At 42.9% G+C, this 21124-nt stretch overlaps 1 protein-coding gene across 1 annotated transcript; it reads right to left on the bottom strand.

The window, feature by feature from the left end:
* Positions 1 to 1716: 1716 nt before the first annotated feature.
* Positions 1717 to 4254, bottom strand: LOC134466624 (zinc-binding protein A33-like). Its single transcript, XM_063220519.1, has 4 exons — positions 4082 to 4254; positions 3592 to 3614; positions 3186 to 3304; positions 1717 to 2258 (listed from the first exon to the last, which is right to left on the bottom strand). The coding sequence occupies exons 1-4, from the start codon at positions 4187 to 4189 to the stop codon at positions 1732 to 1734; spliced, it is 777 nt and encodes a 258-aa protein (XP_063076589.1). The 5' UTR covers positions 4190 to 4254; the 3' UTR covers positions 1717 to 1731.
* Positions 4255 to 21124: the final 16870 nt, after the last annotated feature.

Below are 21124 nucleotides of genomic sequence, written 5' to 3'. Positions count from 1 at the left end.
AGCCCTGTGAGACCCCTCCTTGCAAGTCTCTTCTTGACGTGGAGTCCTACACCATCAGCAGGGTTGTTTGATCTGCTTGGCTGGAGCCTGTACCATGTTTGCACTTTGTTTACAAGCTTTTTTCATTCCTTTAAAGTGTGCGTTACTAGAATGTCAGTGTCAAACCTGGACAATACCCCACTCCACTAGTGCTGTTTTGTCACAGAATTTCCGTGTGTGGCCCACAGCAACCTGTAGCCTAGGGCCCTGGCCATGTTAATCTGGCCCTGGTCATTGGGGTTCAGAATCAGAGGAGGTGCAGGGAGATGAAGGCCCTCTTGGTGGATGGCACACTGTGGTAGAGGTTGAATTGAGAGTGTTTTACATGACATATACTGTATATTGATCCCCCCAATCTAAATATGAGTTATTTACCTCAGCCACATACATGTATTAACCCTATAAGAGTATATCACCTGAGGCATATTAGAATGTGCAGAATTGGGCATAATTTGGACCTGATCTCGTACGGATTGAGAGTGTTATTACAGGAAATGACCAGTACTTTGGAGGAGCATTGTGTGTTTCAGAAAGTACCAAATTAATTAATACTCCATCTATTACCCAGACCTGCATTGTTATTTGCAGAGACACCAACAAATCACTCAGAAGAATAAATCAAGGTAGGCCTACATTTTTCAGATGTCACTTTTATTCATTTTCCTTCACGGGGAGTCACAAGGAAAATAGCAAAGTATTGAAAGTATTCATCAACCAAAATACTACTTTTTATTACAATTTATGTACAGTATGTATGTTTTATGATGATTTCCCATGACAAAAGGCAAGACAGCATGAAAGGGAGGCATCATATTACTAGTGTTTACACGTAGATACTTCAACCACAACCATTTTTCATCTAACAGTGTGAGATAGATATGAAATTGAACCACACTTGTTGATACATGTAGAGAGTGTTACGAGATGAATTATAGATGATTATATTATATTTCATTAGATGCAGATAATTGGTTCTAGTCCAGACAGACACTATGTGGCAGGAGTATATAAAAGAGTGTAGAGCCTTGGTCTCCAAACAAAGGCCCGCGGGCCAAATCTGACCCGGATATGGCAAACATTTGGTTCGCCATGAGATCAGAACAAATCAAAACATCCAGTAATTTTGTGTAATTTTCCATCACTTAAACTTCAGTGGGTTATATCTCTCCAAAGTATTCACAGAGAGTTAGATCTTATGCTAACAGTCCCATACCAGACAGTGACATGGAGGGAAAACAGAAAAACAAAAAATCTGTTCTCTGTCCAGACATCTAACTTGTTTCTCATTGGGTTGGGGCGTTGGTTTGGCCCGCAGCCTCACTTGGGCTACATAATTTGGTCCTTGGAGAAAAATAATTAGAGACCTCTTATCTAGTGTTTCAGTAAGATAAATACAGATACAGTACAGATGAGATAGAGATGACTAAGATTTCACAGATGTCCAGTTGTAGTCCAGTACCGCAAGAGGAGTGCAGAGATGCACACACACACAGATGAGAAGACTGTGATGTGTGGAGCATGGCAGTACAAAGGGACACACACACACACACGCACGCACACGCACACACACACACACACACACACACACACACACACACACACACACACACACACACACACACACACACACACACACACACACACACACACACACACACACACACTGAATTACCCTGACCACAGGAAGCTGTGCTACTGTACTCTTACTGAGACCTTCACTGGTAGCACACTCATAGGGAACTTTCCTACACTGAAGTATGGAAATACTCTCTCAGTGAAAGTGTGTGTGAAGGTGTGTAGGTGTGTGTTACTATCAGGTTCAGAGAATGACAGCTCTCCTCTGTCCCAGTCTAGATGTACTCTGATCCTCTGGAGTTTCTGCTGCACTGTGAGCTGAGTGAAAACTGGTGGGGCACATGCCCAATGTTTACCATCATGGCAGTTAACAACCCACCGTCCACTCATGGAGATGAAGTCTCCCTTCCTCTGGAGAGACTCTGTCACCACACCCACAAACCACAGTGTGCTCTCCCCTACCTCCACATCCCAGCAGTGTGTCCCTGAGTTAAAGCCCTCAGAGCCGAGCACACTGCTATACTTATAAAATCTCTCTGGATTATCAGGAAGCGGCTGTCTCTTATCACCATATCTCACACTGGTCAGATCCTCAGACAGGATGAGATCATCAGCTGCAGTGTTGGGATCCAGAGTGACAGGAGCTGCAGAGAGGAAGAACACACAACATAGCTGAACACTGAGTGGTGTGTGTTAGGGATGTGAATGGAGGTCACACACATGAGCTGAGTGGTGTGTTATGAATGCGTGTGGTGGTCATTATTATTAGAAGTGCAGTGTTGGCATCCAGAGTGACAGGAGCTGCAGAGAGGGAAGGACTTGAATTCATGGTAACAGCACAGTAACAATATGCACTTAAGGGCGCGATCACACAGACCGCGGATTTCTGCAATTTGCGATACGTGTCCAGCTGATGAATTAGGAGTGACCACACCAGGCGCGGATCCACTGCCCATTTGAATGCGGTGACTCTGCAACGTAACGACTCAACTGTCACTCGCAACGTAGCCTGTTGTGTCATTAAATGTTGTGATAACATACACAAAATGCTTTGTCCATTCATCTATGTAAAAAGAATTGAAGACGAGCTCTTTTCTTGCTCTCCTAACATTGGATAGTGAATCTGATATGAATGTTGATAACGGTCTCCTATCGAACATCTGGAAATGCGCTGCGGGTTTTCCGCCTTTAGTTGAACTTTTTTCAACTCGATCCGCAGGGCGCGGGGAGGCGGAGAATCCGCAAACTGCCTTGCGCTGATATTAGACGCGTAATCCGCTCATTTTCATTGACAATCAATATAGATATAATAATAGAACAATCAATAGAACACATCCGCCTCCTACTGTAAAATCCGCGGTCTGTGTGATCGCGCCCTTAGTCAGTACTGTATATCACATGACAGGAGTAGATGCTTGTGTGTGTGTGTGTGTGAGTCTGTGTGTGTGTGTGTGTGTGTGTGTGTGTGTGTGTGTGTGTGTGTGTGTGTGTGTGTGTGTGTGTGTCTGTGTGTGTGTGTGTCTGAGTCTGTCTGTGTGTCTGAGTCTGTCTGTGTGCGTTTGTGTACTCACTGTATTGAACAATCTCCTGCATCTTCTCCCAGACTCTGAACTTCACATTGCCCAGGTGCTTTGCCACATTGATCAGAGCTCCTGAAAGCTTCTCTGGATCCTGTGGTGTGCACTGGGATCTGGAATAACATTTGATTTGATTTGAGTCTTTATTGTCCACAGGTGTGGAAACTTGTCTTCAATTTCACAGACACATACCACATACCACATACCACTCCAATAAATAGATTACATAAAATACTAGTCATAATGACTCATTTAAGATATAAATCCCACCTTGTTTATTATGTTAACTGCATTTGGGACAAATTATTTCTTGTATAAGTTTCTAACATTCAGAAGTAAGTGCTGCTGTGGGTTTGAGTTCAGAACCACAGACAAGAGAGACAAGAGGCACATCACTCACCTTTCCACCGTGCTCTTGTAGTTCTGGTGGAGAGAAAAGATACATTGAAAAATAATTGTGATTATTTTGTAAATGTTTTAGCTTAGTCTGTTTGTAGTAGGTTAGGCCCTATGTGTGAAAAAATAATGTGTCAAAAGGTTCAGGCACATACATGCATGCTACACAATATATTCCTATTCAACTAATAAGAGAATTAATTTGTGTGCGTGTCTGTGTGCAAGATGGCCGTACGCAACATGGCCACGGTGGAGCGCTTCAGGGTTACCTGCGCGCACCTGTAAACATCAAGCCAGCACCTGTTGTGACTGCCATCGTAAATGTAGTGGAAAAGACCTTTGATATGGCTGTGTGTGTGTGTGTGTGTGTGTGTGTGTGTGTGTGTGTGTGTGTGTGTGTGTGTGTGTGTGTGTGTGTGTGTGTGTGTGTGTGTGTGTGTGTGTGTGTGTGTGTGTGTGTGTGTGTGTGTGTGTGTGACTTGGGTTGTGCTCACCTGTAAAAATGTGACATCATCAGCTTTCATCTCCTCCTCTATGGCTCTGATTGTGTCTGAAAGAGATGAGATCTCTCTGCTCATCTTCTCAATCTTCTCCTTCATCATCTGACTCTTCTGCTCCTCTTCCTCCCTCAGTGCAGCTATCCTGGCTGCCTCTTCATCTCGTAGAAACCGATGAAGCTTCTCAAACTCCTGCTTGATCTGCTTCTCTGTGTTCACAGCTTGAGTCTGGAACAGATTAGATGTAGCATACATTGGTGGATATCTCGAACTGTACACTTACGTATATTTTTGTGCTCTTGTCTTTACTATGATACAGTGACGAGTGGAACAGGAAATAGTGGGAGAGAGCAGGGTAAATGACTCGAACCTGGGTCCCCATGGGTAGCTGTATATTGAACAGGTGTATGAGCAAAGTGCATTACTGCACTCCCCAATGCTAGAGAAAGCCACACTATTTAGTCTCCTCAGCTCAGCATCAGTATCAGAGTCTCACCTTAATGTGTCCAGCTGTTTGATCACAGGTGAGTTTTTCTTTCTCGAAAACCTCCAGCTTCTTCTTCAGGGGATCCAGTTTGACATTCAGTTCTCCCTGAGAGAGAGAGAGAGAGAGAGAGAGAGAGAGAGAGAGAGAGAGAGAGAGAGAGAGAGAGAGAGAGAGAGAGAGAGAAACTGAGTCGAGATGCTAAAGCCCTCACAGCAATCACACTGGGACACGGCATAATCAATAAACACAAACACATGAGGGTCATTCCACGCCAAATCTCCGAATCAGAGAGAGAGAGAGAGAGAGAGTGAGAGTGAGTGAGAGTGAGTGAGTGAGAGTGAGTGAGAGTGAGTGAGAGAGAGAGAGAGAGAGAGAGTGTGAGAGAGAGAGAGAGAGAGAGAGAGAGAGAGAGAGTGTGAGTGAGTGAGTGAGTGAGTGAGTGAGTGAGAACTCAGTGGAAAGGCTAAAGCCCTCACAGAAATCACATGTGGACACATCACAATCAATAAACACTAGGGGTGTAACGGTACACAAAAAGCACAGTTCGGTATGTACCTCGGTTTTGGATGTCACGGTTCGGTACATTTTCGGTACAGTATATAACAAAATGGCAAACAATTTTTAAAAATTCTTCCTCAGCACGTTTATTACACCAAAATATTGTCAAAATTCAAAAAGTAAATACAGTCGAAGTGCTGTATTTTATCAATAGCCTACGTTAAACGCTACACTACAGGCTTAATAAACACAAACACATGAATGTCCAGTATGCGCACACACACACACACACACGCTCCAACCGTATCTCACTCATTTCGTAAAGTCTTCACGAAAATAATATATTCATTTTCGTGGTGCATTCACGTTATTGCCCGCCTTTTGTAAAGTCTTCACGAAAATAATAGATTACTTTTCACGCTGCCTATTCACTTGAATTGCCCGACTGTTGCCTAGCGACCCACTAGTTTGATGCCCTTTCGGTAGCCATCAAACAAGCAATTTAGGGTTAGGTTTAGGGTTAAGGTTAGGGTTAGGTTTAGGGTTAAGTAGGGTTAAGGTTAGGGTTAGGGTTAGGTTTAGGTTTAGGGGACATAAGGCGTAAGTACCGAAAGGGCGTCGAATTAGTGAGTCCCGAGTGTATCAGCAGTGTTCTGTCAGCACCCCCTCCCCGCCCCTGCAGACGTTTGGATAACCATAGCAGCAGTGGGGCAATTCAAGTGAATAGGCAGCGTGAAAATTAATCTATTATTTTCGTGAAGCCTTTACAAAAGGCGGGCAATAACGTGAATGCACCACGAAAATTAATATATTATTTTCGTGAAGACTTCACACACACACACACACACACACACACACACACACACACACACACACACACACACACACACACACACACACACACAGACACACACACAAACACACACACACACACACACACACCTTAGGTGTAGATATTCGTACCTTTCTGTCAGAGGCCGCCTCATCAGCAGGAATAATATTGTGCTGTTTATGTTGCTTTGAATCTCGACACACCAGGCACAACAGCTGTTGGTCTTCACTGCAAAACAGCTCTAGTTTCCTCTTGTGCTTTTGACAGAGGCCTGTCTGACCTCTCTCTTTCAAGAAGGTTTCACACAGGTTCTTCAAGGCCAGATTTGGGGGATTGAGAAGCTTTGATGATCTCCGCCTGCAGACTGGACATTCTCTGCTTTCTTTAGTCTCCCAGAATGTTTGAAGACAGGCCTGACACACACTGTGGCTGCAGGAGAGGAGGACAGGGTCCTTGAAGATGTCGATACACACAGGACAGGTCAGATCCTCCTCCAGACTGGAAGCCATATCTCATCCTAGCCTAAATGCACTGCAAAAGAAACCAAGTTTTCACATGAATCATCAAAGTGTGACACCATTCTTCACAAATTATGTATCAGCAAAACAACCAAAAGCACCTATGCACATTTTTATTATCGAGGGGGTGCTACTGGTCCTGTTGGACTTATTGCATTTTGGGGACTTATGAATCAATATCAGTGTTGCCAGATTTTCTACGACAAATAAGCGACTGACGTCCTGAAAACAAGCCCAAAAGAAGCGACTGACGGGCGTAGTGAAAACAAGCCCAAAATAAGCAACCGAAGGGGTGGGTCGTCAGACGCATGCCTAGTCAGGGAAGACCTTGCTCTATGCGGGGGTCTGCGTGGCAGCTGAAATCCCCTCAAGTGACCACAGAAAGTGGGAATTAACAATGCTGTAGTAGGGTCACTTGTAAGGATGAGTGAGAAAAAACGAGTTGCCATTGAGAAACACATTCAAATGACCGGCAGAGCAGGAGAAAACAGCAAGCCCAACCCTGAAAAGAGCAAGCCCAAAAAAAACGCAACCCGCGACTTTACAAAATTCAAAGCGACTGCTCAAAAAAAGAAGCCCAAGGTCGCTTATAATAAGCGGACTTGGCAACACTGATCAATATAGGATTGAGGAGCTAGGATTGAGTTCACTCGTTTTTTTCACTGTCTCTTTATCTTTCTCTCTCTGTATCACTCACCCTCAAATTGTTTTATGAGCAGGTACATTGGACCCGAACACATTCTATGTAACAAAAGCACTAACACCTTACAAGAGACATAGTTCATTTGAAAGCATTTCCCTTTCATTCACCTGACAAAGAAAGTATATTTGCCATGTTTAGGTGATAATTAATATGAATTAAACCACACACGCATACGCATGCACATGCACGCGCGCACACACACACGCACACTTTTGGAAATTGGAATTTCCAATTTGTCTCTCTGTTCAGTACTCGTATATCATTTTCAGCTCTTCAATCATTTGTATGCCAATATTCTAGAATATGCAGTACCACATTCTAACATTCTCAAATCCGTGTGAATAAGTTCTAACCTACCAGGACAGTTTCCAGGTGTGCTGTTGAACTCAGCAGCCGTCTGTCACTCTGCTCCACTTCCTCATTCAGGGAGGGAGGGGCTGGGCAGGAACCTATAGGTACTGGAATCTGATTGGACAATCCAAGTGCAAGTCTGTCTCTAATGTTACTGCAGGTCAGGTGAGAGTATAAAGTACAGTCACTATCATTCCAGCACATCCAGACATGGAGGGACAGGGATCTGATTGGTCAATCTAAAGCAGTCTTTCCAGGATCAAAAAATGAGAATAAATTCTCTGACTAAGGCACTCCAAATTAAAATGTCTTTATTAATATGACAGGTCCTACATGGACATATTAAAAACAAGGCCCACGCGTAGCGGCATGAGTGCCTTCTTCAGGGCAGTAACACAAAAGAACAGAGTAGTGCATTTTGTTAGGGTTGTGCACTAAAGCAGTCTTTCTCAACTGGTGGGTCGCGACCCAAAATTGGGTCGCGGAGGGGACCTGGGTGGGTCGCGGAGCCGTGGTACAAAAAAAAAAAAAATCGTAATTCATTGATTCGCCAAAAAAATATCCAACTTTCCCTGCAACAATTTAAAAGTTTTATTTTGATAGGCGATTGAACTCCATCAGAGACGGACTCCATGTCATCTGTCGACATAATCAGAATGCAGAGACGGTTTAGATCACGTGTTTTGAATCTTGACCAACCTGCAGCGTGTGTGTGTGTGTGTGTGTGCGTTTGCGTGCAAGTCTACATGTGTGTGGCTTTTCACAACTGAGCATGTGCATCACTCCGCGTGTGCCGATGCAGCCAGATGATTGGATCACTGGCACCGCAGCTCAGCAGGCACATTGGCTCTTGTTACCAGAAAGGCGGGAGATGTGCGGGTAGACGCCATATTTGCGTTACGAATCTTCACCGTTAATTTCTATGTACGATTACATGGCTGTCCCATCTCACCTTCCTATCAAAATCTCTGGTAAAATGTCTATGCGAGATAGATAGCAGTGTGCAACCAGTCATTCGAGTGTTGAAGACAGTGCGTTGAAAAGAAGATTGTGGGAACCAGGGTAAACAAAGACAGGCTTGACATTTTCCCCAACGCTCGTCAAGAGATAGGCCTACATCGTGTGGATAATATTGTGGACAAAAATGTTCTGAAGAACACCATCTCTGCACATCTCAACAAACTACGCGGTTTAATGAATGACTCGGCTACTTCCCGGAGAGCGCACAGAGCAAAGAATGGGAAGTGCAATCCTTTTGAAACTGACGATATAACGCGCTGCGCTGAGGAAGAGAAACAGCTGATCGAACTGCGTGACTGTGTGACCACCACTCAATGATAGTGTAACCGGGTGAGCGCGGATGGAGACGGAACCATTGTGAGTGGTGAAGCGTTCCACCCGGTCCTATTTAAACACCGGACTTAGGGCTTGTTTTGAACTAGTAGCAGAGACGGTTTAGATCGAGACAGGACAGATGGCAGATGTTTGTGAGAGATGGTCCGCCTACACCTGTGTGAAGTTGGTACCCCATATTTTGGTATTTTGATTCGTTTGTGCACGATTGTGCAGGCAAAATGATCGTATGTGCACAATCCGTCTTTAAGATTTAAATAATATAAATAAAATAGCAAAAGCAAACAAAATAACATACAAATGGTTTGTGCCAAACATTTATTTTCCCCAGACACAATTCCAAGCATTTTTGAGTCATTTGATGTTGACAGGGTGCTGCCGCGTCACCATCTTTCAAAAAATTTGAAGTTAAATTATATAAAAACGTTTTGTGCAAAAACTTTCATATTGCCTGCACAAACGTGCACAAACGATTCCAATCATTTTCGAGTCATTTGGATGTTAATGGGGTGCTGAGTGACCTAAGGTCAATTAAGGTCATAAAGGTAAATATCTTAAAGACGGTTTGTGCACAAACGCTAATTTTGTCTGCAAAATCGTGCACAAACAAATCAAAATGTTTTTTATCCATATTTTCAACATACGGGGTGCCAACTTCACACAGGTTCCATCTACTGGTCTTTGGAGCACAGAATCTTCCTTTCGAATTGCAAACGATTAACAATTTGTGCAATTGTGAACTTGTGCAGTAATGCCTGCCCCACCAGGCTTTGTCCAAGAGTTTCTCTGACTCTTTTCACCTCAATTGGCCCAGCCTGCAGGATGGCCTGGCCGATGGTTTGTAGACTCTGTTCGAACTGTTCGAATGAAGACATTCTTGTTCTGGAATACCGGTAAAAGAAATTCCAAACTCCAGAACTCAGTACACGTTATTTAGTTAAAAATGAGTTACATTAGTTAAAAATATCTCTTGAAATCCATGACAAAATGGTAAAGAGAACATGGAGAACATGGTTACATAGAGAGAGCTAGTTGTGTGTGTGTGTTCGTTCGTTCGTGTGCTTGTGAGAGATGATGGTGATGGTGGTGTGTGTACAGTAGTAGTTACCTAAACTCTTGGACAGAGCCTGATGGGGCAGGCATTACAGCATGTGTGCATCTTTGTGCCTGCGTCTTTGGTCTACTGGTCTTTGGAGCACCGCATCTTTCTTTTAAATTCGAATCTTCACAATTTGTGCAATTGGGAACCTTTGCAGTAATGCCTACCCCATCAGGCTTTGTCCAAGAGTTTCTCTGACTCTTTTCACCTCAATTGGCCCAGCCTGCAGGATGGCCTGGCCGATGGTTTGTAGACTCTGTTCGAACTGTTTGAATGAAGACATTCTTGTTCTGGAGTACCGGCAAAAAGTGGCGGAGGGCAGGATATATCGTTCTCAGCTCGAGATTTGCATGGGGTCCCATCTTTACCAGTCTTCGGCAGCTACACACTCTGGGGCTCCATGGTTGCCAGATGAGGCTGATGATTTCCAGCCCAAAAAATGCTCAAAACCCGCCTAGAAGCACAAAATCCCGCCCAATTCTATTGATTTCTATGGCAAAAATTGGGCGGGTTTTTCTGCTAAATGTCATTTTTACCCGCACACGGCCATCCTAATCAGCCCAATTGGGCGGGAAACAGCCCAATATGGCAACACTGTGAGGCTCATGTCCACTGTGCAGCAGAAAAATAGGGAGAGAGAGAAATCTCATTGTCCCCTGCTGGATACGTTCCTGACCTCTGCATCAAATATAAATGTGTTTTTTTTTTCTTTCTTTAAAACATTACATGTCGGCTCTGACGACAAAGAAATAGTAGTGGCAGTCATATAATATGATATATTTGATCAAGGTAATTTGGATAGTTTGTGTTAATGGCAATGATTTTGAAAGAGTAAACACAGGCGATTGTTAATACATGTCTTCAGCCAGTCACTAGTAATGAGTGAAAAAAAAAAGGTTTTGAGTGATCATTCACATTCTATCAGAAATTGCTAACAAAGCATACATTTAATTCTGCCAGGGTATGTAAAGAGGTTCACCACTGTACATCTTTATTTTCAGTCCTGGACTAGGCTGAGCAAATGACATGCTATGGGTAATAAAAACAAAACAAAATACAATACGAGGTACAAACCAGAGGGTAGGACAATTCGTATAAATGATTATACACACCAGTGCAGCTTTTTCCAGAGACACTGGAAATTGAAATTACAACAAGAGACACACAATGACATCCATTTTGGTTTAAATTTTTTTTTTTTTTTTTCACGGTTTTTGAGCTCGCGGTACAACATTTCTGGGAAGTGCAGCAGACCGAGACGAGAATCGGAACGCACTCTCCCCCGTGAACAGCAGAGGGCAGAAACTGCACTTCACTGCACTTCAGGACCAGTGTTGCCAAATTGGGCTACTTGGGATGAGCGTCTGCAGGTAAAAATGGGAAAAAACGGCCATTTGGGGTTTTTTTTCCCCAGCCGTTTTGTGCACATAGAAGTCAATGTAATTTGTCGAAATTGGGCGGGATTTGATCAGACACATCTGGCAACATTGCTCAGGACACAGGGCGAATAATGGAACACACCAACTGTAAATACAGGCGCCAAGTCTGAGGATAAAAGACTAGTCAGTGCCTAAAATGAGTGGTTAGCTTGATAGCTATCATGTGCTCTCAAATTACATATTACAAACCAGGCTTGTACAAAATTCCGAATTGGCTGAATTGAGTAAAGTCATAATACGAACACTAGGTAGTGTCATTACCTTGAATTTCTTTTAATTTAATCTACACCATCCATTGAGAGAGTACATAGAACACCACCACCTAGTGTCCATATTATGGCATTACTGTGAATTCGAATTCTTTCAATTCGGAATTTCGTAGAAGTCTGTTACAAACGAAACAAAACAATTGGGACAACAGTTTTTACATGTACTTATGATAATACAAACTGAGAAAAGAAAGATGCAACACAGAGATTATTTAATGCAGATCAGAGCTCCGTGAAATACGTACCTCTCCCAGTTCAGCGTTGTATTAACTGGAAAGGAAACGTGAGCAGATCAAGACACCATTGACACACGCCACTAGAGGGCGCTATAAAACAAACAATACGGCAAAGACTCCCAATGTCAGCAAATCTAAAGAACTACATACAGACGAAGGATTTTGGTGAAACAACACAAAAGGAAAATTGACATAGGCCTATTATATGGCATGAAAATAAAAATAAATGTGGGCTTTATCTGCACTGCTAAAGCAAGCAAAAAGTATACAAACTTCCTTACCTCATTCCTTCCAGGCGGGACAATGTTACGTTCAGCATCTTACAATGTTGTGAATTCAAACTGGTATGTAATAATTACAAATCTATGCAAGTTACCATAACACACAGCACTGAGTTCAATCATTGGTTATTTAGAATAGACACACACCTAGGGGTCATCTCAATGTCAAGTGCTCCAGCCTTGCAAGGAAGTGAAACACATGGTGATACGCCGCGGAGTTCATCAAAGACTATTCAATCACTGGGCGTTTCACGTCCTAGCAATGCAAGAACACTGGGCATTGAGAGAGCCCTATAACTCGTAACTCCTACTCTGGACACCATCCTATAGTGCCCCTGTAGGGTTCAGCTTTATGTTCCCACAGCCCATTGGTCCCACAGCCCATTCCTGCTGCTCTAAATTTGAATACATTCGTAGAAATGTGGGAACATGGATATGGATGAATATGCTGTGCAACCAATGGGCCTAAAAATTCATGTGAAAAGTCTTAGTGATGTGGGACAAATGGGCTGTGGAACCAATGGGCTGTGGGAACATACACGTAGATACGCTCCCGCCTGTAAGTTAGATTTTACAGGTGGAGCTGTGGGCATCAGCCTTGTGTGACACACTCTGAGTGTGAGAACGAGACTGTGTGTGAGTTGAGTCTTCTCTGCGGAGCTTCTCTCTGACGTGGACACCAATGACAACACTCGTCATGGCAACCAGGATGATTGACAGCACCACGGCCCTAAGTTGACATGAAGACAGACCAGCGGGGGGAGAGGAACCATCGGCCTGGTCTCCTAAAACACACACACACACACACACACACACACACACACACACACACACACACACACACACACACACACACACACACACACACACACACACACACACACACACACACACACACAGACACAGACACACCATTATTACAGTACACAACACATACACACAGTACAATACACTCATATATTTTTCTAAATGTAAGCATCCAGACATGGCATTAGCAATGGTAAAAAAAATGTGCCACTTCCATCCAATAGTGCGTGCCGAGAAATGAACTTTTCCCATGATGACAAGGGATTTTCCTGAGACTCTCTAGCCATGGGTTTGTTGTAATTGTTTTGCTCCTTGATGAAACACCTACGTTTAAACTAAGAAGGATAATAGTGTGCTAGCAAGTGAGGTAAACAATTTCTTTACAGTTGAAGTAACATTATGTTGTGTAGTAAAGTGGAGTATTCTGAGTTAGATTTTTGTTTTAACTGTGATTCTGAAATTCCCATTCTCTGTAGGATTCGGAGTAGGATTCTGAATCTGTGTCTAACTTTGAGTTTGACTCTTCTAGAATTCTGAGTTTGAGTTGGATTTCAATTCTGAGCCTGTATCTCTGAATCTATCTCTCGATTTCTTAGTCAGAGTCTAAATTCTTGGTTCGTGTGTTTCAATCATACCTCCATAGAACGTACAGAGTGGTTGGAGTTCAATGGTGTCCATGCTCCAGCTGACTGGGTTGCTATGGTTACAGGTGATTGTTGATTGTTTGGAGGAGATGGAGAGGAGATCGCTTCCACCCACACGAGAGCAGAATGTGCGTTTGATGTTGGACGTTCTGAAACAGTTGGAGATCACAGACTGATCGGCTCCTGTGCAGTTAAAGGTCACGTGACAGAAGTCAGGGTTGGACTGGTTGGACAACACAGTCAGGATAGGGACTGCAGCATGCTCTGGAACACACACACACACACACACACACACACACACGCACACACGCACGCACACACACAGAATGAGTCCAGTATACAAGTTATTCTTGCAGTTGTTCAGTTCCAGACTACTAAGTGCTACCAACTGAGCTAAAATAGTGGGATGCTTTGTTAGTACCTGCCAACCAGCCAAAATGGGTAACACTTGGCAATGGCTAGTGACAACTTAAGTCTCACTAGCCTCTTTGGCAGGTAACTGATTCTTGGGTATTACATACACTGTACGTATCTCGGTAACATATATCCTGTTTTTGCCCCTTGTGTTATATTTAGGTTCAAGACAGATCATTCAGATTCTGTTTGTCTGAAATTGGGCGTAAACACACACCTTCTAACCAGTGTTACCAACTCTCACGCATCTGCCGTGACACTCACTCTATCAGACTTAGTGTCACGTTCTCACACTTAACAAAGAAATCTCACGCTAGATATTTTTTTCTTTCTGTGTTGATTTTTTTCACTGTCGTTCTATAATTTCCGAATGCTTAAACTCATGATTGGACTACAGCAGAGTGTCTTAAGCCCTCTCTGATTGTTGATTAGGAGAAATGGCTGGTCATTGACGTCGGTCTGTCAAGGCGAAATCTGATTGGTAACCCATCCTCTATGGCACGCGCATTAGATTCATTGTAACAACACATGGCGCGTGCCATTCGATTCAAGTGAGCGCGGCCAGTTCAGTCTGAGAGGATGGACAGAATTTGACACTTCTGGTGAGGAGCCGCGAAATCAGTAAGGTAAGGTCAACTTCAACGTTTGTCATCATTATAGTTGAACAAATAACTACATAATAGGCGCCACCAGAGAGGAATTGGTTGTGATGATTCATTTTGAGACGCTAGTTCGAGAAACCAAAGCGAATGTGTGTTGTTCAGTCAGTAGATGCGCTCCCTTGCTAAACTAGTTAGCAATTTAGTAGCTAGTTGGTTACCTACTACTTGCACTGCGACAAGGAAAGTTGCTAACAAACTGCCGAGGAACACACCAGAACGGACTGTTAAAAGCAAAAGGGGAGGCGGGGGGTTCAGCTCTTCCTGGCAATATATAGTTTGTATGTCCGAATAACGAAGTGGGATTCATTCATAATCGTGTAATTCACTACTTTATTCTGTCCTGGACCACCAATACGTTGTTGTCAAAGCCAAATAGCTAACTAACACAAGACGGAGGCTGACTAGCTAGCCAGCCATTCTGCGGTGATGTGATGCCTTTGTAAAACTCGTATGAAACGGTGTGGTTAGTGGTATTATAATTTATTCCGGGCAAAACATAACATATTATCTGAAAATGAACGTTTGCCTTCTCCAGATGAGTTTGCTGAATTATTTTAGAAGGGCGCCGCTGCCGGACAAACAGCGGGAAGAGGAGCAGCGTTTTAATCAGGAGGTAGAGTTTATTGTCTTTCTCAATTGTGTGTGTATTATTGGCAAGTGAAGATTCTATGCGTGTCTAAGGTACGTCTAAGTTGGTAACGAGAATATTTTGCAGTTGGGGTAGGGAGTCTATAAGAAGAGCACATCTGTGCACCATCTGGGGTTGGAGTGTCAGTGTGATTGCAAAGGCGTTTCATTCCTGCTGTGTTTAACGCCCCTTGCTGAGTTTTTGTAGCGAAGTGTGTGTCTGGCAGCACGACCAACGCACACACGCCCAGTAGTGTTGCCGGGGTAACCAGCCACTTCCTGAACTGGTCAACTGAATGACGTGGGGCAAATTAAATGTTATCACAGCGCTTTTAAAGAAATTTGGTCAGTGATTAAGTGTAACAGTGTTAGATAGCAATAAGCCACTTGAGCAGGTGGGTTGTGCTTGATTTATAACGGGTATGGGGAGGTTTACGACACTCCACTTTGCGTCGTGCCCCACTCCCCATACCCGTTATAAATTGAGCACAACCCACGGCCTCTCGTGGCTTATTGCTTAGACTCACCATATACGTAGAGATGGTATCTATCTGTAGTTTCAGGACCCTTTTGCCTTATTACTGCACTGTAGACTCCACTGTCAGTCTTCTGAGGGTTTTTCAGGGTTAAAGACCAGTCTTCTGCACTAAAGTCCACACTGTTCTTGTAATATGGATCTACTAGGCCTATGTCTTCGCTGAAAGGGAGGGTCACAACATGTGATGGGCCATGGGTCCATCTCATGGAGTATATTTTGCTTCTGTCTCCATGAAATGTTGCATTGAGTCTGATTGGACGTCCCTCCAAGACATGCAGATTAACCAGTTCAGTGCTGGACACTAAGAGAAAAGAGAACATAATTATGAATGCGCATTATATCAATCGTTTACATGCACTAGATTTCATGCTTTTATACAACCCCAAATTAGTGTAAAAGTTGTGACACTTGGTTAATTATGAATAAAGCTAAACAAACATGAACTGAACAAAAATACTAGTTGTTCGATAACGGTAGGCTATTATTTTGATGCTCTGACCCATTTGATCCGTATATTTGTGGCCTTGCCTTTTTAATAACATTTCCCAATGGTAACCGTACTATACTTTTTTATTATACAGAAAAAATGAAAGATGTGCCATGAAAGTACTTGCTCATAAACATTAAATCTGTGGTTGTTTATATTAAGTAAATATTAAATTGTTTAAGTAGTCACCACAATGTAACTACAATGTACAACCTGTAAATGAGCCGTTATTCCTTAAAAGTAAACATTTAGTGATGTTTATGTCAGCATTAGTGAGTAGCTATTTCTCCCCCTGTGCAGCCGTCTGAAAAAGGACTCCAATCAGTATCACAGACAACATTCTCATCCCGGAACTGTCTCTGACCATTTCCTTATTGTGTGGAATTACTTGGTTAGCCACCTTGGAGGGAATGCAAGCATTTATAAGCTGTTAATTATTGTGCCAATATGATTTTTTTTCCCGTCATAGAAGATAAGAACATAGAAAAGTCCTTTAATTCCTGCACAGTATATCTGTATAAGATTTGTTTGACTTTACAGATGTAAACAGCTAGGAGGCATGACATGTATATGCAGTGACATGCAGTTAAGAGTTTTGAGACATGTACAGTTAGGGCCATAAATATTTGGACATCTGCACAATTTTTATCTTTTTGGTGCTGTACACCATCCCAATGGATTTGAAATGAAACAAACAAGATGTACATTAACAGCAGACTTTCAGCTTTAATATATGGGTGTTTGCGTCCAAATCGAGTAAACTGTGAAGGAATTATGACATTTTCTATCAGTGCCACCCCATTTTTAAGGGACCAAAAGTAATTGGACAGTCTAGTATTTATACATCAAAATTTCAATTTTTAATTATTTGGTTGCAAATACTTTCCAGTCAGTTACAGCCTGTAATTTGCAATCCATAGACATCAATAGACATTGGGTTTTATCCCTGCTGAGCTCTCTATTGCAACAGTCTTCAGTTCCTGCTTATTCTTACGGTATTTTCCCTTCAGTTTTGCCTCCAGCAAGTGAAATGCTTGCTCAACCGTACTCAGGTGAGGTGATTGACTGGGCCATTGAATAATATTCCACTTTTTTGGGGTAGAAATGGCTTAGTGGCTTTCAGATGAAGCTTTGGGTCATTGTCCATCTGCACTGTGAAGCATTGTCCAATTAGTTCAGAAGCATTAGGTTTAATATGACATGATAATATAGCCTGAAAATCTTCAGAATTCATCCTGTGGCTTTTGTCGGAAGTCCTCATCATCAATAAATACAAGGGGAAAATAGTATTGACAGATATGCATGCCCACACCATGACACTACCACCACCATGATTCACTGATTGGGTGGTATGCTTTGAATCATGAACAGGTCCTTCCCTTCTCTATACTCCTTTCTTCCCATTACCCTTGTACAAGATGATTTTAGTCTCCTCTGTCCATAGGATGTAGCTCAAGATCTATACAATCTTTTTAAGACGTTGTTTGGCAAAGCCAAATCTGGTATTGCTATTTCTGATGCAATCAATAATTTACATCCTTTAGTAAACCCTCTGTATTTCCTATGGTGAAGTGTTCCTCAATGTTCTTGATCTTTTTCTTGATTGTTGCCTTGGACATGTATCCACCGTTCACCTGGACACTGTTCTACATCTGGCCAACTGTTGGGAGATGGGGTTTTGTTCACCAGATACAGAATATTGTCTGTCATCCACAGCATTTGTCTTCCATGTCTGCCAGGTAATTTGGTTCATTCTGAACTCTTGAATTAGTTATATTCAATGTTTCCCCATCTCTCAAATGGGTTTGTTTTGATTTTTTTCAACCTTATGATGGCTTACATTACTGATGGTGACAGGTGGACTTTGGATCTCATGGATATTCCGTAAAAATATATGGAAATGCAAATGGAACACTACAAATTAACTCCAAGAGCTTGTATTGACATCTTGGTGATGGTGTAGTAAGGGAATAACACACATCTGACTGGAAAATAGCTGAAAAGCCTACTGTCCAATTACTTTTGATCCCTTGAAAAGTGGTCAACACACACAAAAAACGTTGCGATTTCATTCCTGTTTGTGCGATATGGATTGTAACACCCTCACATTAACGCTGAGAGTCTACAGTTAATGCACAGCTTGTTTGTTTTATTTCAAATCCATTGTACTGGGGTAAAGAGTGGAAAAGGATGATAATTGTGTTGCTGTCCAAATATTTCTGGCCCTAACTGTACGTATATAGTTGATATGAAGATAAAACGTCATTTAATCTTCCTAGATACACAGGTATTAGAATTAACCTTACCGATGTAAGCAGGTGGAAGTAGCAGTAGGAGGTTTGCAGGTATGATACCCTAGTACTGTCTTGTTTGTGGTTTTTATAGCAGCGAAACTGAGCCATTTCCTGTGTGAGTTTATGTGCACGTTGCTGGCAGCGTTTACCACTGGACAAAGTCATCTGAAAGCCCCCCGGCCCACCACAACAGCAAGTTGCATGTGTGAACACATCATCAGAAACGTCAGCTAAAACTACCAATGTTTTTTACACACACGCACGCACGCACGCACGCACGCACGCACGCACACACACACAAGGCATTTAGTCACTCACGTTAAGTATACACAAACACAAATGGACACACACGCATGCAGGTGCGCATGCACATCCACACATTCACATACACGGACACTGAGGGGCATTTTTTACTCACACTTACCGTAAGAAACAAAACAAGGGTTTTTGATGTTGAGAACACATACATACGTATTGAGAGAGTGCATTAGCAATATTTTGTTGGTGCTTTGTTAGCTTTGGCTGCACTAATACACAAAGGCATGCCAACAAAGCCACTCAGTAGCTGGTGAGAGGAGAGGGAGAGAGAGAGAGAGAGAGAGAACGTGTAACAATGTCAGAATGCCACGTCACATAGACATACTACGAAGTCTGAAGCACATGAACTAAAAGATGGATTAATAACAAAAAATTGCCATCATTAAATGATGTTCCAGATGAAATTACCGGTAATTGTAAACTGCAGAAGTAAAAAGTGCAAGTTGAAGCCAGAGGTGAGATACTGTGATCTGTCCACCAGATGGAATTCAACACTACATTACATATACGTAACTCCAGAGGAGAGCAAAAAAAAAAAAAACGGTAGAGTGGCTCTCCCATAGCCTGGTTCTTGCCAGACCTCTGTGTGTGTGCTCTGGAGCCCCCTGGTGGCACTCCAAACACACACATCGGTCTGGGAGCATGTGGCAGAATTCAATTTCTGGACGCAAAAAATAATGCCGAGCATTTATTGCATCAATATCAATGGCTGCTCGCATTGAGGAGTCACAGGACATATAATAGACTATATTAACGCTTTAGAGATCAACAGAAAACGTTTTCGAAGGAATTTGCTGATATTGAAGCAATAAATGCTGCGATTATTTTTTTGACTGGAGAAATGGAATCCTGCTTCACGCTCCCAGACCTAGTAGTGGAGCTCACGAAGCTGTGCGGAACTACAGGTCGGGCAAGAGCCAGGCAAGCTCTCCCAGGCCAGCTGTGATTAGATTCCCCTCCTTCACTTCTGGGAGCCGTTCAAAAGAATTGATTCGTTCACAAACGTCACAACAATAATCAATCAGAGTACTTTTTCGGACCAAACGCATATATGGTTCTATTAGACAATTGACAATGAAAATTTTGATATTTGATGAGGAATTTCCTCCTGAATCATCACGTTTTGGTTGTTAACTGCAATCCTATTGTAGCAGAATGTTATTACATTATTGGTAGAGAAATTTGACATTCACTTCCTTATTGCTGGGCATTTCTACACATATACAAAATATTCACTTGTCCTTTAAAGCAGGGGTAGGGAACCTTTTTCATTCAAGGAGCCCCTTCAAATTCCTCTAAGGGCCACTAAAGTCCTCCAAGGGCCGCATTATGAAAACAAACCAGTATTTCCCCTTGCACTGTAGGCCCATATTGGAGGCAGCCACCTTTAAAACAGATACTCTGTGAGCTAACGACCTCTCTTGGACCACCAACACTACATCACTGGCGAAGAAGGCCCATCAGCGTTTCTACTTCTTGCGCAAACTAAAGAAGGCAAGTGCTACACCCTCCATCATGACAACACTCTACAGAGGAACCATAGAGAGCGTCGTGTCCAGCTGCATCACAGTGTGGGGAGGAAGCTGCACGGAGAAAAACAGGAAGACACTCCAGCGTGTTGTGAACACAGCGAAGAAGATCATTGGATTACCACTCCCCTCCCTGCAGGACATTTACACCACACGCCTCACCCGGAAAGCACTGATGATCATCAAAGACACAAGCCACCCTGCACACAAACTGTTCAGCCTCCTGCCCTCTGGAAAGAGGTACAGGCGCCTCCGTTCCCGTACCACCAGGCTTGCAAGCAGCTCAATACACCAAGCAATCAAGATACTGAACACTCAACCCACTCTCCCTCCACTGTCAGCCTCTAGCCAGCCAGGCCACTGACAACCCCCCCCCCCACCACCACCATATCTGCGACTGAACATTCCACCTGCACTACTATATTTGTGACTGAACTTTCAACCTGCACTAACTCAAAACATGCACATGCACACACACTGCACTTTCTGCACTAAACCCAAACATACACACACTGACACACAACTCTCTCACACACACACACACACACACACACACACACACACACACACACACACACACACACACACACACACACACACAGACGCACACCGCACCTTCTACCTGCACTAAACACACACACACACACACACACA

Source organism: Engraulis encrasicolus, chromosome 16, assembly GCF_034702125.1.
Source record: "Engraulis encrasicolus isolate BLACKSEA-1 chromosome 16, IST_EnEncr_1.0, whole genome shotgun sequence".
Classification (NCBI taxonomy): Eukaryota; Metazoa; Chordata; class Actinopteri; order Clupeiformes; family Engraulidae; genus Engraulis; species Engraulis encrasicolus.
Note: the sequence above shows the minus strand (reverse complement) of the source record. Positions and strands in the feature narration are given on the sequence as shown.

Excerpts from the sequence above, each read along its gene's own strand:
- LOC134466624 (XM_063220519.1), bottom strand. The coding sequence starts at position 4,189 with ATGATGAAGGAGAAGATTGAGAAGATGAGCAGAGAGATCTCATCTCTT. Across the intron at positions 3,615-4,081 it reads ATGATGTCACATTTTTACAG|AACTACAAGAGCACGGTGGA; the intron begins GTGAGCACAACC and ends TCTCTCCACCAG. Across the intron at positions 3,305-3,591 it reads TACAAGAGCACGGTGGAAAG|ATCCCAGTGCACACCACAGG; the intron begins GTGAGTGATGTG and ends ATGTTATTCCAG.